Here is a 16781-nt window from a genome sequence, read left to right as displayed (position 1 = left end):
TTTGAATAACAACTGAATAGCAACTGTGAAAGAGGTTGTGCCTTCTTAAAATCATACACAGGGTAGCTGTCATTCAAAATCCACAATAACTCTCTTTGGGTCTTCACGTCTCCAGGAAGGATTCAGTCACCCTTTCACTATCAGTGATAGCACGGCCAATGGCATCCAACCCCACCCAAACTTGGCAGGTGGGAAGAATGAATAGCCCATCCAGGTGTCCTCTAGCTCAGGGGTAGTCAACCTGTGGTCCTTCAGATGTTCATGGACTACAATTCCCATGAGCCCCTGCTAGCAAATGCTAGCAGGGGCTTATGGGAATTGTAGTCCATGAACATCTGGAGGACCACAGGTTGACTACCCCTGCTCTAGCTCTTTAAATCTCCAGATGTTTCTCAGTTTGGAGTTGGTAATTCTATTATCAAGAGCCAGCATGCTGTAGTGGTTAAGAGCAGTGGCCCCTAATTTGGAGAACTGGGTTTGATTCCCCACTCCTCCACATGCAGCCAGTTGGGTAACCTTGGGCCTGTTACAGTTCTCTCAGAGCCCTAGCAGCATCACCTACTCCACAGGGTGTATGTTGTGGGGAGAGGAAGGGAAGGCGATTGTAAGCTGTTTTAAGACGCCTTCGGGGAATAATAAGGAGTACAAAAACCCAGCTCTTTCTTTTCTAAGGGCTGAATCCTTCAGTATTGAATGCCACTGTCTGTATAAAGGGCTACCTGGAAAGTATATTGCAAATTGTCTTTTGTTTGAATCCGTAAGTGGAGCAGTCAAGTCATATTCATGGGCCAAGAAAGATCCAGGGATTTGTGATGATGCCTTCCATTCCTGTGACTTCTGTTTTATTTATCTCTCAATCAAAATAACCAGGCTTGACCATCTGTGGACATAATTGTATTCTGACTGCTGAATGGATGTCTGCCAGCAAAATTGTGTGTCGAGTCGGTCAAGCTAAAAATGACAAAGGAGACATAATTGTCACTACCAGGTCAGGAGGCAAAGGGACTTCAACAGTTTCCTTCAAACTTCTGAAACCGGAAAAAATAGGTATGTAACCTCTTATGCAAGAGGCTGTCCTTTCACCCCTAGTATTCCAGACTGCCTCAGCCAAGAGACCTTCCCCAAGTTTGTGGATCATCAACATGGAAAGCAGGGGGTCTACAGTTGGCTCCTCCTCTGAGAATCTTCTTAAAGGAAAATGCATCATTTCTGCTATGTTGTTGATCTGGTTTTCAGGAATCAACCTGTTCTCATACTAGAATCCTGTTGGCTCATATTTAGAAGTTAGTGCTATTTGAGTTGCAGATGGTCCTGTAACATTTGACTTTGTGCAGCACATTATTAAGCATCTTTGAAAAGTGCAGCACAGCGGTTAAGAGAGGTGGACTCTAACTGGGAGTTGACGTTCCCACTCCACCTCCACTTGAGGCCGTCTCGGTGACTGTGGGCCAATCACAGTTCTCTCAGAACTCTTTCAGTCCCACCTACTTCAGAAGGTTCCTGTTGCATGGAGAGGAAGGGAAAGTGATTGTGAGCCACTTCGAGCCTCCTTAAGGTAGAGAAGTGGGTTTCGAAGTCCTACTCCTGCTCCCTCCATTTTTGCGTGCAACTAAACACAGGAGGGAAGGTGGAGAAGGGCTGAGTGTACGTTTTCGCCAGTGAAGGTGTTTACAGTTGCACTACAGGCCTAAGGAAACAAACACATGCGAAAAGAGCTCCAGCCCAGATGAAATGCTTCGATAGCCATATGGCTCAGCTACTTTTACATAGTGACATGAGCAGACAACAGCGGAAGCAACACAGGGCTCCTTCTTACAGTGAAGCTTTGTCCTGCTGCTTCCAGACGATTGTCTAGGCATGCATTTCGTACTTCCGAAGCTTCTTCAGCCTAATTCAGCAGAGCGCAAGCTCCTGCGGCTGGACGGGGCTTATTGTTCCAAGGATATGTGCTCTGTTTTCTCTAGGTATCTTGGATCAGTCTGCTGTCTGGGTTGAAGAAATGAACTATTACGACATGCGCACTGACAGGAACAAAGGGATGCCCCCTTTGTCTCTACGGCCGGCTAATCCTCTCGGCATTGAGATAGACAAGTGAGTCCCAAGAAGTGTCGATCCACCCCCTTTTCCTGCTTCCCTTACCCTTTCTGTGGTTGCCAGCCTCCCGATAGGGGGTTGGAGTTCTTCTGGAATCTTAACAGAACTCCCAGCTTTAGAAATTCGTTCTTCTTAGGGTTGTCAGGATGAGGTTGGGAAAGCCTTGGAGATTTGGGGGTAGAACATTTAGAAGGCAATCTGAGGAATTGATGTCCCCCAAAATATCCTATTCTGAACAGCCTTGCTCAGGACTTGCCAACTGAGGGCCGTAGCTCCTTTTATTGAGTCAATCCATCACCTGTTTGGTCTTCCTGTTTTCCTGCTGCCTTCAACTTTTTCCCACTTTTTCATATTTTTCAATGACTGTTGTCTCCTCCCCTAATGTGACTAAAGTATGATTGCCTGTGTTGAATCATTTTAGCCTCTAGGGTGAGTTCGCTTTGAATTTTATATACTGCCCTGAGAAGGTACAACTGAGATGAACAGTATATAAATCCCAAAATAAATAAATAAATACAGTATTTGCTGGCGTATAAGACTACTTTTTTCCCCTGAAAAACATGCCTCCAAGTGGGGGGGGGGGTCGTCTTATACGCCAGGTGCACTTCAGTTGGGATAGACATAGCTGCCCATAGTGGCCCATAGTACTGTATTTTGAGTGGATATGTTGGGGGGTCGTCTTATACGCCCAGTCGTCTTATATGCCGGCAAATACTGTAAATACGCTTTGATCTAGAACCCATGTTTGTCATTTTGGCAATCTGTAAAAGTCTCCTCCAACACCACATTTCAAATGAACCAACCTTCTTCCAGTCAAGGCCCATTTAGTCCTTATTCTGGAGTTTGGAATACCTTGTGCTCAGTTTTTTGTGGGGGTGGGTTAGGAAGGATTTTGGACCGTTTCCGCATTGTTTTAGCCTCGCTTCGGTTTTGCTTTGGATGCTGTGAATTGATTCTAGCCTTTCTGTATTTGGGCTTTTCTCCTCTTATTTCCCAGGCTGAAATTCATGACATGCTTTCCGCACTAAATCCAATGGTGGCAGTCTCCCATCATGCTTTGCTCCCCTCCCTTTCCCAAAAAAGTGTTTTTTGCAAAATGGTGCCTGTTTGCACCTTTGTTTTCATTGCACCCCTTAATCCCACTATTCTGTGCCATTGATCACCTCCCCCTCCCCCCCAAAGTGTCTCGAATATATTATTATTATTATTATTATTATTATTATTATTATTATTATTATTATTATTATTATTATTATTATTATTATTATTATTATTATTATTATTATTATTATTATTATTATTTCCCACCACTCCCAAATGGCTCGTGGCGGGTTATAGTGTCTTAAAACCCTATTAAAACTCCCATTAAAAGACTTAAAACCATCACAACATGGCAGAGCAAAAATCCTCTTCCTACCCCCATTACTAAAAGGAGGAGAGGGAGGTCAATGATGTTAAGCCCGGGGGGGGGGAGCAGTCGATGTACCCCAGCCTCAACCATAGACCTGGCAGAAGAGCTCCGTTTTGCAGACCCTGCAAAAAAAAAACCCCGAGTTATAACGTTATAAAATCATAACAATGCTGTGTAAGATTGCAAGACTGCTTTTTTTTAAAACTCAGAAACAAGACCATGACACAATAACCCCCTTTTCATCTGCGGGTTCCACAGGACTTGTAAGATCAAGCTCCTGGCTCCCATTGTTTTGGGGCATCAGTATAGGCCCAGAGGCCATTCTACAGGGTAGAGTTTTGGGGGGGATTTAGAAAGGTTGAATACTTAGTTTATGATGCCATCTCTTTATATTGGGATTTTAGGGGTTGTATGCTGTAATTTTTATTGTTTTATTTGAACCACTGAGAGACGGTATTTCCGAGAACAGCAGCATGTGAGTGAGTGAGTGAGTGAGTGAGTGAGTGAGTGAGCAGATTTTTGGGGAAAGGGTATTCCCAAAGAACTCAAAATAGTGGGTGCAGGGAAAAACCCGATTGCACATATTTCCACATTTGGCAGTCCTGAACTGGACCCCGTTAGTCTCCACTTAAAAAAAATTAAAACAGATTTCCTGGGGATTCCTTTGCTGTGGGGCAAGTGAAGGGGGAATTCGGGTCTGCGCCCGAAGAGGCAAATTTCAGTGCAGAAATGAACAAAAAACCCCGACCCTTTAAAATGCAAATCCAAACGATATCCCTAGTGCAGATTGTGCACTTAAATACTGTGCAATTTAAATACTGAAAATATTTTTATATTGCCTTCATTGTTCAGAGGGGAGGTTCAAAATTAGTTTAGAGCAGAAGTATTTTAGAGAAAATTAGCAGAGGGAGAAAGATTTGAGGTTTGGGTGAGAGATTGTGAAGTCAGTATACCGAGAGGAGGATGGGAACTGATAAGGACAAGAGGGAGCTTAGTCACGTAAAAAACTAATAGGCAAGTGTTGAAAAAGACTTAACATCTTCTTATCCAAGCAGATTTTTTAAATATACAGACACACAAGCTGTTTATTAAATCTAAATGAAATGGGATGCCCATTTTTAAAAGGTAGTGAAAATCATGAATAGGGTCAACATAGCCCTAAGTGGTGCTAAATTCCAATTGCAGGATTAACTTTATGTCTTAAGGAAAATCAAATATCAAAAGTCCAAATGTTTTATTTTCTTATTTGTACAAAGTGTTTCATGCCCAGTTGGGCTATGCGGTGAAGATATTTCCTGTTTCAGTGAGGTAACTGTGGGAAATTGCTTCCCAGATTAAAAGAATCTGCTGCCACACATTTTCTCCCAAATTTGAATGCTCCTATTCGGCGGCGACTCATTCTGGTAAAAACTCATTGAGATCATTAGGAATGTAAGCATACAAGTGGTTGCTTAATGGCCACTTGTACCAGTCTTGCACTTAATTTTGCATACTGTTGAGTTGGGTATATGTATTTGTGGCACAGGGAAACTGGCCCTCATTCCTCAAGGCCTATTTGCCTGCCTGGGATATGTCCAAGATCTACTGAAATGAATGAAATTCAACAGATGCTAGTCTGAAGTGTAGATGAAACACAAATTACTGTGGCCGCCCTGCTGAAACAGCAACAGACCTCTGGTTAGGGAGCCCTTATCAGAGGTGTGGAGACCCCGAAGAGACTTGGGTGGGGGTGGTTGGGAAGATGCTTCAGCAGGCTTATAAGGGCTGTTATGCTCCATCCTAAGTAACAGCTTGCCAGCAGATGCAGAGATTTGGCTTCTGGCTCCTGACCTTCCTGAGGATCATGGCTAGGGGAAGAGGGAGGGGCCTGATAGGCCATGACAGGTCAGTCTGGGAGGAGCATGGTTGGGCTCCGGAAGGGGCAGGGGATTAAAACTGCCCTGCAGAAACTGGAGACGGGAGAGAGAGGGAGGAGAGCAGTGGCAAAGAAAGAAGGGGGAAAAAGGAGAAGGCCACAACAGGAGCAGGATGAAGAAGAGGTGGCTTACAATCACTTCCCCTTCCTTCTCTCCACAACAGGTGCCTTGTGAGGTAGGTGGGGCTGAGAGAGTCCTGAAAGACCCGTGACTGGTCCAAGGTCACCCAGTTGGCTTCAGGTGGAGGTGGAGGAAATCAAACCTGGTTCTCCAGATTAGAGCCTGCCACTTTTAACTGCTACACCACACTGGGAATCAAACCAGGAAGTGGATGTTAATAGAGATGTCTGGAGATGCCAGGAGAGCCCGGAAAAGGGGAGCACTAACAGGACCGAATGGTAATTGAGGCGAAGAGACAGTGAACCACGAGCATTGGCGAGGAATAAATGGGTTGTTTGCTGGTCTGTTAAATCATGGAATGTGCCTTCAGTGTGCCAGTCTCCCAAAGGGGTCCCAGATGCACCTACTCAAGTCTTGCATCTGTGGTTGCACTGTACCACTTCAGATTGCATCTGGGGGTTCAATCTTCGAACAGCCTCATGTTTAAAAGTGTAACTCTGCGGACATACAGACCAAGAAAGGCGCTGACAGGTGCCATGGACACCATGTTGAGGGTCCATTGTGTAGCGAAATGTACAGTGGCAATTTTTCGGGTACACAGGTACATAGCAACAGGAAAAAAAAAGGATGCAGCGATACAAATTATGATAATAATACAGTAGAATCATTATAGTACAGCTTATACAAAAACAACCTGAAGGTGCATTTGAACTGAGTGCAGAGTTCTAGATAAATGTACCAAACAATAGTTGTTAAGACAAGCAGGTTTGGTTATTTTCCTTAATCTATAACAAGGTGATGATCTTTTTACAGAGTTTTTACCCTTTAGATTTTTCCCCAAGAACAAATGATCAAACTATGATGTAATGAGCAGCATTTGTAAAGGGTTTGAACTAAATCTGAAACATCTGTTTAAAGGGTGGAGGCAGACTTTTCCCCCCTGAAGTCTCAGCAGCATTGCCAATTTCAAATGGACTTATCAAGATGCTACAAATGCACCTCTTCCCGTAGAGGCAGGCACATGGATCCTGCCTCTATGGGAAAAGGTGCATTTGTAGCATCTTGATTAGCAGACACATGGTTCCTGCCTCTTCTTTGTGTCACGGACCTTTCTGCTTCCCTGGGAAAGCTGTAGTTCTGGCTGCCCTGAGCTAGGATGACGAAGACTGAGCCAGTTCCAAAAGCAAGCTGTAATGGTGCGAATCAAAATAAGTTGGAAGGCTGGTTGGGAAAGGGCTGAGTCTGGTTGCTGTCAAATGCTTCTTAGCCATTCTCTACATCAGGGATTCCCAACTAGGGGTCCGTGGACCTCAAGGGTCTGCGGGAGCTTCAAAGGGAGACCACGGCTTTTCCTCTACTGCATGGATGGACTCGGCACACACTAGAGAACCAGTCATTTTCATTCTTCCCCCTCCTGAGCTTCAGTGAGTTATCTCATGGTTTCTGCGCTTGGGAGGGGTGTGGAACCAGCATGCCTTCTCCCGTTTTAAACCACCTCCTGTCTCTCCCCCCTCAGTCCACCTTGAGCTTGTCTGTTGATATTGCTTTAGGATGCTTAGGGCTAATCCTGCGTTGAGCAGGGAGTTGGACTAGATGGCCTGTATGGCCCTTCCAACTCTATATTCTAATATGGGTGGTAAGGTGACTTCTGGTGACATGTCACTTCCAGGGGGCGTGGCAGGGAGGTATAGCCAGCTGACACCACTTCTGGGGTTCCTTGAAGCCTAGAAAATTATTTCAGGGGCTCCTCCATGGTTAAAAGGTTGTAAAAGGCTGCTCTTCATTGTAGAAGATGCAAGCACAAGTGTGGGGAAGAAGGTTCTTTTGGCTTTTGTCTGACAGTGTTAATCAGGGGTCCCCAACCTTGGGCTTGTGGGTGCCATGGTGCCCACCAATCCCTTTCCTGGCATCCACCAAGTATTTTTGTAAAGTGAGCAAAATCAGATGGGGCTTCTGGCCAACAAGGCTTCTCATTGGCTACTGAAGATTTTACTGGCTGTGCGAAGTTTTATGCAGCTGCTACCACAGCACAAAGATCTTCACTGTGTGATTGTTAGAACGTTGGAGCAGCCATTTTGTAGCTGGCTCTGCCTCCTGCGGCATCCATTTTGTGTCCGCCTTTCCCTCCTGCAGCAGCCATTTTGTTGCTTCATGCATCCTGTTGTGTCAGACTTCCCAAAGTGCCCACAGGCTCAAGAAGGTTGGGGACCACCAGTCTTGTGTATCCATTTACTGCAATTTAAATAATAGCCAGAGGAAGTTTGGGAATTGTGCATTGCCAGCAGGCATCTTGAAAGGTTTTTATTGAGCGCATAGCTGAACCCCTGGACCTGGTTTGGAAAAGACGTCTTACCTGTTCCAATGGGTGGAATTTCCAAAATGCACCCAACTGTTCATGTGCTTCTCTTGAACTGACACTACAGCTCACTAGCATTGTAGCCCAAACATTGTGTGGCACCTTAAATACTAAGTAGTTCATAATGCAGTACAAGTTTGTATGCAGGCACCTCCTTCAAAGGAACTAGACTGATCAGAATCTTGTGTCTGCTGATTAAAACTGCATTGTGGCCTTTGTCCTGTTCTTTCTGAAGATATGAAAATGCAAACAGGAGCAATCCTTGCCGTGCCTCATATGGCTGGAAATTGTCTGAAGTGTTGCATTTTGTGCTCATTTACTTTGCCATTACTGGGAAATGGCTGAAAGTGAGCACAATGCAAAATGCTCACAGTTGTTGTTGCACATCCCCCAGTTCCTGATTTAAAAAATGGGTTCTCTCTGGACAATCTAAGTTGCTGATCATATACTGCCACCTAATGGCCTATGGGAATCCTCCTTTATGATGACAGAGAAGGTTATTGCAACAAGGAGATCCATTGGGCTTTGTATGTCATGCATGATTATAGTGCTTAAATACTTGCCTGGGTAGCTGCTGGTTTCAATATTGTACCTTTGAGTTTCTGCATTAGGAGGAAAGTGGTCTAGGCATAGTGAAATCCAACCCAGCTAACTGCAGCGTTTAAGGAGTTGTGCAACCAAGTTGTAAGTATATTTAAGTAGGAGGTATTTAAGCAGCTGCCCTCACCTGGATAGCCTAGGCTAGCCCAATGTCCTTAGCTCTTATAAGCTAAACAGGGTTGACACTGGCTGGTATTTGGATGAGAGACCAGGGCAGAGTCTGCACTTACTTTGTTTATTCCATTGTCAGTCCTGTTGAATTCAGATCGCTTTGAACTCGGGTCTTCCTCTTCCCCCCTCCCCATTGAAACAGGAAAGTCTTCTGCATGTGGTTAGGGAGGCTCAAAAGGTGTGTGTGGGGGGGGGGGGAGCCAAGTCTCTTTCTTTCTTTTCTTGAAGTGGGGGGGGGGGAGAGGAGCCAGGCAGGGAGCCTCTTCCTTTTCTTGGAGGGGAGGGGGAGAGGATCGAAAAAAGCAGAGGAGGGAGGAAAAATCCAGGACCGACAGAAGTTGAGAGAAATTAGGGGCTTCTCATTTAAGGCAAGTGTGTCACATGACCAGGTGTAGCCTATCAGAGGTTCTCTACCATGGAGCTTTCTTTCTCAATCTGGATATTGAGGATTAACAGCACTCTGAGATATCGCACAATAAAGGTAGGGTCACTCCGGATCAATCCTTCTTGCTGCAGAAGGAAAATTTAAATCGCCCAAAATCCAAACGGAAATCGTATTCTGTGTAGAGGGCAGGGACTGAATCGATCTGGGGTTGGAATAAAAGCTCCGTGCAGTTTACACCTAGGAAAGAGGTCCAGCATTGCTACTCAGAGGGAGGCAGTGATAAACCACCTCAGTCTCTTACCTTGAAAGCCCTGTGGGTAGGCTTTCTCAAACGGTTTCATGAAGAGTGATTTTTCAGTGGAACAGGCTTCCTCAGGAGGTGGTGGGTTCTTCATCTTTGGAAGTTTTTAAACAGAGGCTAGATAGCCATCTGACGGAGAGGCTGATTCTGTGAAAGCAAAGGGGTGGCAGGACACAGTAGATGAGCGATTGGGATGTGAGTGTCCTGCATAGTGCAGGACTAGATGACCCATGAGATCCCTTCCAACTCTATTATTCTATGATTCTATGAAACCCTGGATGGTTCTGGAAGGGTTTTCCGAATGGGTGGGAGTTAATTAGTTTTAAATATATTTTAACATGTATTAAACATTTATCAGCTGACATGACCGTATATGGTCATGTCAGCCCACCCACTCCCAGTGGCCAGTGATGGGCCTGGAGGGGGGGGGAAGGGGAGGGGCTCAGTTGGGCATGCTTCCCAATCATATTCTGCATGATTGCATGACTTCTGGAGTTTCTCAAAGCCTGAAGAATGTTTCAGGGGGGTTCTCAAAGTTGTGATTTAATGACAAAAAGGTAGCTGTTTAATTTTCCTATCTCAATAAACAGGGTGTAAAAATTCTGAACTTGGTCCAACCCGTGGACGGATTGGATTGTCTGTGCCCTCTCTGTCGCCGTCGCTTTTTCCTGTTGCCTCCTTCTGTGCCACTGGGATACCGTCAACAGTAATTATGTTTTTCCCACACGGGTGTTCAACTTGTGTTGTGTCCAGAATTGTCATTGGCTGCCTTGTATTCGTGTTATTCCCAGACAGCATCTTTGTCCTCTGTCCTACCACAGGGAGAAGTCCTTGTTATCGCCCTTGGGGTTGGTCCTGTTTAGTCTGCTCCAGCATCCTTTCTGCTGCTCTCCTGCATGCATGAGTAACAGAATACAGCTGGTGCAAACGGTTGCTCCTCGGAGGCTGCCTGATGCCAGACAGGGGAAATGTGTATGGTGACTTTGGGTTTGTTTATGGTGGTTGCCATTCAGTCTTTATTTACTTAAAATGGCTCCCCTGACCTGTAAAATCCTCTGGAATCTAGGTCATGTTACCTTTTTATATTTTATTTATTTTTTTGCTTAAGATATCCAGTAGAAATGAGGGGCTCGAGTTCCTAAGTAGATTTTACATAGTTGGGTACTGAAATGAGTACTTCTGTAGTGTTGACAACGTTAACAATTTTGTTTTGGAATGACAAGTTTTGCTTTTTAGAAAATGAAAGCTGACATGGCTGAACCTAGCTCAAAGGCATAAGTTCACTGAACCATTCCTTCTAGAGGACTGGCTCATACCAGTTCAGCTGTGCTTGGTGGTAGTTAAGCCTTTGCTTAGTCAGGGTCTTGAACAGACGGGTTTGGAACTGACTCATGTCTGGGCTCAGTTTCAGACGTCAGGGTTTCGTGAAACCCTGGGGTTTCTTGACAACCTTGGAAGGGGATTTTGGGCTGTATCAAACATATGATATGAAATATTTATATATATATATATATATATATATATATATATATATATATATATATATATATATATATATATATATATATATATATATATATATATATAATGTATTGGGTGATATGACCAAATATGATCATGTCCACCAACCCCTCCCCCCAATGGCCAGTTTTAGGCCTAGAGTGGGTGGGAAGTGGAAGGGCCCTGGGTGGGCGTGTCCACAGCTCTGCTTCCCGACCATATTCTGCATGATTGTGCAACTTCTGGGGTTTCTCGAAGCCTGAAGAATGTTTCAGGGGTTTCTCAATGGTAAAAAAGTTGAGAAAGGTTACCTTATGTCCGGATAATTGTCTCAGAAGTGCGATGAGTCCTGGAGGCCCCCTACTCATTTCATGAACTAGACATATTCTTGGTTGTGAGGACTCCGAGGTACTGTGCTTAAGTACAATCAAATGTAAGAGGGGCCTGCTGGGGTCTAGAATTCTGCAAGAATATTGTCACAGTATCAAAGCACAAGCTATGAAATATTGCATTTTCCCCAGGAGCCTTGGCATCTAGTGAAAGCCCTGCTTGCAGACTCTGCTACCTGGTTCCATTGTTTTTCCCCCTTCAGGAAAAGAAAGGGCATGGCAACCAGGGCTTGGATCAAATTGTTTGCAAGCAGAGCCTGAACTTCATAGAGGCTGGAATGTTTATATATTTGGAATGTTTATATATTTTGAGCTCCATAATTCTGAATTTCAGTAGCATTGCTTTTTTCAGTCTATGGTGACATAGACTCTTCCCGCCCCCTCCCCCCCAATCCACTTTAGCATTTAAGCCCACGTTTTTACAAAACTTTTAATAGTCTCAAAACATGTTGTGAAGTAATGCTGTTTCAGATAACAGCCCCTGCTCTTAAGCTTACATTCTAAAAACTGTAGAACATCAGGCAGGGGGGGGAAAGAAGAAGAAAAGTGAGAGGTTAGAGCAGCATTTCTCAACTTTTTTACAATTGAGAAACCCCTGAAACATTCTTCAGGCTTTGAGAAACTTCAGAAATGGCACCATTTCCCAAAATACGGTTAGGAAGCATAGATGTGCATATGAGCACCTGGGGACCTTCCCTTTCCCACACCCTCCAGACCCATCTTTTGCCATGAGGGGGGCAGGTCACCCAATAAATGTTTAAAAATTTAAAAATATATTAAAACTTCATTAATTCACACCAATTCGAGAAACCCTTCGAGGGCCATCAGGAAACCCCAGGGTTTCACAAAACCCTGGTTGAGGAAGCTTGGGTTAGAGATTAAAGGCATGGTAAAAGAGCCATTTTCAAATGGAAGTAAGGAAGTACCAAAGAGTAACAAAAAAGGATCTTAAGGTATATCCACTTAAAGCACAGGAGTGAATGAAGGGAAATTCTCCTTTAGTCATGTGCATTCAGTTCAGCTGAACAACAACAACAAAAATTCCTTAGCAGTATTTTTTCAGTATTTTGATGTCTAATACAGATTCTCTAATCTGTTTCAGCTACCAGTATAGCTGACCCCAATAAAAGCTGGATTTTTCCAGCTTTTATTTGGGCATATTCAGCTATATCAGTAAGCTTTCCATTTTGCTCCCCTCAACTTCCAAGGGTGAGGGAGCCAAAGAGATTACAGAAATCGTTAAAAAGATGGGTATTCACTGATGTGACATTATTAAAACAGATTGGAAGGGATCTAATGCCGAACTGATAGAAAGAAAACCGAATGGAGGACAAATCTACAAAGTAAAGGCTAAATGAGAAATCAGATCACAATCAGAAAAGAACAAAAGATCCAAGAAGACTATAGCTATACAGCCAGAAGACAAGATGGCAGAAGAGAATGACATTTAAAAAATGTACAATAGACAAAACAGGAGCAAGAGATTTTAGAATCAAACTTGCAGGTTTAGAAGAAAGCAAAACAACGTTATAAAAATAGGATTAGACAAAGATAATGATAGCAAGGAAATGGCAGAGAACACTGTCTACAAATAACTTAAAAAGGAAACGCTGGAAAAGTGAATGATGGGGGAGGATGGATAAGAACTGAATTAACAGTTATCAGACTGGATATAAGAGAAAGCAAGACGAACCAAATGGGTATGATCAGAAAATATACGGGACTTGTACAGTACCTGACTTGAAGTGGGATAATAGTTACAAAGATACCAAAGGGAGGGAAGGAGGGAAATTCTAGTGAAAACTGGCAACGGGTAGGGGAAAAATAAACAGGGCACTCTTAAAACGGGAAGGGAAAGCAGACAAGGAAGAATGAACACAGAAGAACAGGCCTACAGTCACAGAAAGGAAAGAAATCACAGAAATAAACGGGAATGACGTTCAATACATCTTGTGTTTAAACTAGGATTCCATGAAGAAGGCGATACAAACGGTTGCAAGATGATACTGAAGCACTAATTGTGTTCATAAAGGTAGAGGAATCCCAAGATTCTCATCACTGCTAATTTGTCGATAAGTTCATGTTCTTCTTTGTTTCTCAGCAAGCTGTTGTTCCTGTTTTTGTCTCTAAATCATTTTCTTCTGTCGTGGCTGTCAGTGCCCGGGCTGCTCTGCCGAGACAGAACTGGGAACTTTGTAGCTGTTGGGAGAAATAACTGGGAGACATACATTTTCATAATGTCTGCCAGGGTTCTCAAGGGAACACCTTGGAGGGCTCACATCAAGTCCGTGGTCAAACACCTGCACTGGTTACCAGTTGAATACCGGATCAGGCTTGAGGTTCTAGTAATCACCTTCAAGGCCATACATGGTCTGGACCCCAAGTATCTGAGGGACCGCCCATCTGCCAGTGCCCCCCCCCCCGAGAACATTATGATCCACAAACACCAAGCTGGTGATTCCTGGCCCCAGGGAGGCTTGCCTGGTCTCAACTGGGGCCAGGGCTTTTTCTCCCCAGGCTCCCATCTGGTGGAATGAGCTCCCAGAAGAGATCAGGGCCCTGCTGGAGTTAAAGCAATTCCACAAGACCTGCAAAATGGCGTTCTTCCACCAAGCTTTCAGTCGAGGCCACTGTAGCAGCTCCACCAATCCAGAGCTCAGAGGCCCTTCCCTCCATCGTGTCTTGCAGGTAGAAAAAATGAAATCGTAGGGCAACAAACAATGGACAACCACTAAGTTGCGGAGTTGAAATGTACTAATTTCAAGAGTTAAGCGTTAAATATTGTTACAAATTGACCTGTTTGAAATGTTATATGTTATCTGTTCCTAATAACAATGCTCCTTGTTTCATTGTAAACCTCCCTGAGCCACAGGGGAGGGTGGTATATAAATATAACATAATACAAAAATAAAATAAATAAATGAAAAACCTGAGGCTACAAATTTAGCATTTCAGGTTCCAGCAAGAAAATAGCCTGACACTGTAGCTATGAGTAGGTGTTGAAATTTGCACAGTGGTTAAAAGTGATGGCTTCTAATCTGGAGAACCCCACAGCTCCACGTGCATCCAGCAGGGTGACCTTGGACAAGTCACAGGGGTCTCTCAGCCTCACCTACCTCACAGGGTGTCTGATTTGGGGAGGGGAGGCATAGGCAGTTGTAAGCTACTTGAGACTTTGAGTAGTCAAAAGCAGGGTGCAAAAAACAGCTCTTTTTCACAACAGATACTGTTTGTGCATTTGCCCTGCTTGACACAGTCCTTTGAAAAGACCATGTATTCTTGGTGGAAGTTAGTCAACGGACTGTCACACAGCGAAAAGCTCTCCCTCTTGAAATTTATTTTCAGCTCTCTATAGTTACATCATCAACATAAACAATATCTAAACTTTTCTTCCTCCTTGGATTTATCTCAGAGTGTGGGATAGCATTTTATATCAACTGCACTTTATTTATCCATTGGCTGCCGTGTCCAGTGGTGACTGGCTTGTGTGAAATACCCCTTGAAGAAGAATAGAAACAGCTTTTGTACAGTCCGGCGTTACCTCAGACTCTGTGCTTTTCCATGGGCTGAATCTCACATGGACGATTCAACGCTCAATGAGTGCTGTGTCGGTTGGGGACATCAACAAGCGAAAGGACCCCTGAGGATCAAAGGTGTTGCATGCCGAATTTTCACAACCTGTCGCAACAGCCCAGCCGCTGTGTTGGTGTTCGGGCAACAGCCACTGAATAATTTAGGGACAGGGTGCCTGCATGTGTGAATGGGCACTGTGTATGGCTGCTTGCCAGAATAACAAAGCCTTCATCTCCACAGTGCAGGCTGCCCCGAAAGAAAAGCATCTGAAGCTAATTTTTCTCGCGATGGCACTTCTATTTTGCTTTCATGAAAAATTAGCTATATAACAGCACTTGACATTTTCCAGGATTGGTTGCCGGCTGTCATTTGCTACTCAGTATGGCTACTCTCACCCCTCGACTAAGATGGGCTTCCTAACCTCTCTATTGTTACTGTTACAGTCGGCCTGTGATGCTTGTGATAATAAGCAAGTCCCTGGGAATTAATTTGCCGGTGAAAGATAATAAAAACAGAAAATTGTGTGAGTGGAGCCAATTGTCTCTTGTCTAGTCAACTTGACAAGCGAGGCTATAATTATCAAGCCAACTAATTTGAACACTGTCTTGTTTATATTAATGGAAAGGGATCCAACCCTATCAGACTTGTTGTCGTCTCATATTGATTACTCATAATATCTCTTTAGTGCGCTTTTTCAGAGATACGTATCTTCTAAGACTGGCCCTTTGTAAGCACTGAAATGGATAGCGGCCATAAAGTGTCTTGCCCTCCCTTTTCTTTAACAGGCACTTTGTAAAAATCCTTCAGACCTGACAGAGGGTTCTTGTATTTTGTACCCGAGTGCAAAATTCATAGGCCGGATTGTAAAATGCAAAGCGCATGCAGTTTTGGCACCTTAACAAGAAAGAACTCCATTAGTTGATGCTTGTGTGAGCCGGTTGTGGCACCGTCAGAAGGCACGGGGGTTTGGAAGGTAGACATTCTTATACGGATAGTATTCTGCATATAAATGTAGATACTAGTCACTGTTCAGCTTATTTTGGCCAGTCTGGTCTCGTGGATTTATCATATTTCTAATTCCTCTGCTATTTGTTCCTTATCTTGCATGTCCAGAGTTAAAATATTTTACAGGCTTGGATCTCTAATTTTAGATAGCAGAGGCCTCCCCCCTTTTTATTATTATTATTAGGGATGCACCCACTTTTACACCCAGACAAAGAGTTTACTTCAAAAATGTTCAGGAGCAGACCTAACCAGATGATACATTGGGAGTTTCTTTTCAGGGGTTCCCAGTGCTTGTTTGTTTTTTAAGCATGTGAGAGACTGATTGGGGTTAAGGCTGTGGCATGAGGTGCTGGATCAAGGGTCTCCAGCCTTTTTGAGCCTGTGGGCACCTTTGGAATTCCTTTTTTTTCTTTAAGGAAAACTTTTATTAATGATGTAAGAGAATACAGGAAAAAGAAATACAGAAAAAGCACCTTTGGATTTCTGATGCAACATGGTGGACACAGCGACAAAATGGATGCCCTAAATGGCTACGAAACGGTAGAGCTTTTGCTGTGGAGATGGAAGTCCTGGATACATTGTAAAAATAGAGGCTCTGTATATATTTGTGTTAATGAGGATGATGACTGTACGCTGCCTGAAGAAGGCTCCTTGAAACTGGTGTAAACCGGCAGCCTGTTGGGGAATTACGTTCTATTGCATGGAACATATCTTAAGAACTTTTGTTTTGTGTTATATTGAGGAATGCCTTATGCCCCATAGTACGGACATAATATTGTATCTGATTTATTAACACTTACCTTTAATTGTACCATAAATAATTGTGAGAATATATTCATTGTATGGCTTTGTTACACACAATCACTTTGTTTTCCAGGTTGTATATATCTTTTGCACCACTTAACCTTGTTTCCTTGCCCTAAAATCGTTGCCACAGGTGGTGGAGGCAGCCATAAAATG

The 16781-nt window shown here is 43.7% G+C and overlaps 1 protein-coding gene across 3 annotated transcripts in view; it reads left to right on the top strand.

Moving 5' to 3' along the window:
- The window catches only part of EXOC2 (exocyst complex component 2), a 124617-nt gene that overhangs the window by 18090 nt on the left and 89746 nt on the right, over positions 1-16781 (top strand). For all 3 annotated transcript variants that reach the window (XM_077353291.1, XM_077353292.1, XM_077353293.1), the window contains exons 4-5: positions 871-1047; positions 1965-2091. In XM_077353291.1, the coding sequence (XP_077209406.1) occupies positions 871-1047; positions 1965-2091 (304 nt within the window). The remainder of the gene's footprint in view (positions 1-870; positions 1048-1964; positions 2092-16781) is intronic.

Source organism: Paroedura picta, chromosome 9 (genome assembly GCF_049243985.1).
Source record: "Paroedura picta isolate Pp20150507F chromosome 9, Ppicta_v3.0, whole genome shotgun sequence".
Lineage (NCBI taxonomy): Eukaryota > Metazoa > Chordata > Lepidosauria > Squamata > Gekkonidae > Paroedura > Paroedura picta.
This window is presented reverse-complemented; position numbering and strand designations above follow the sequence as displayed.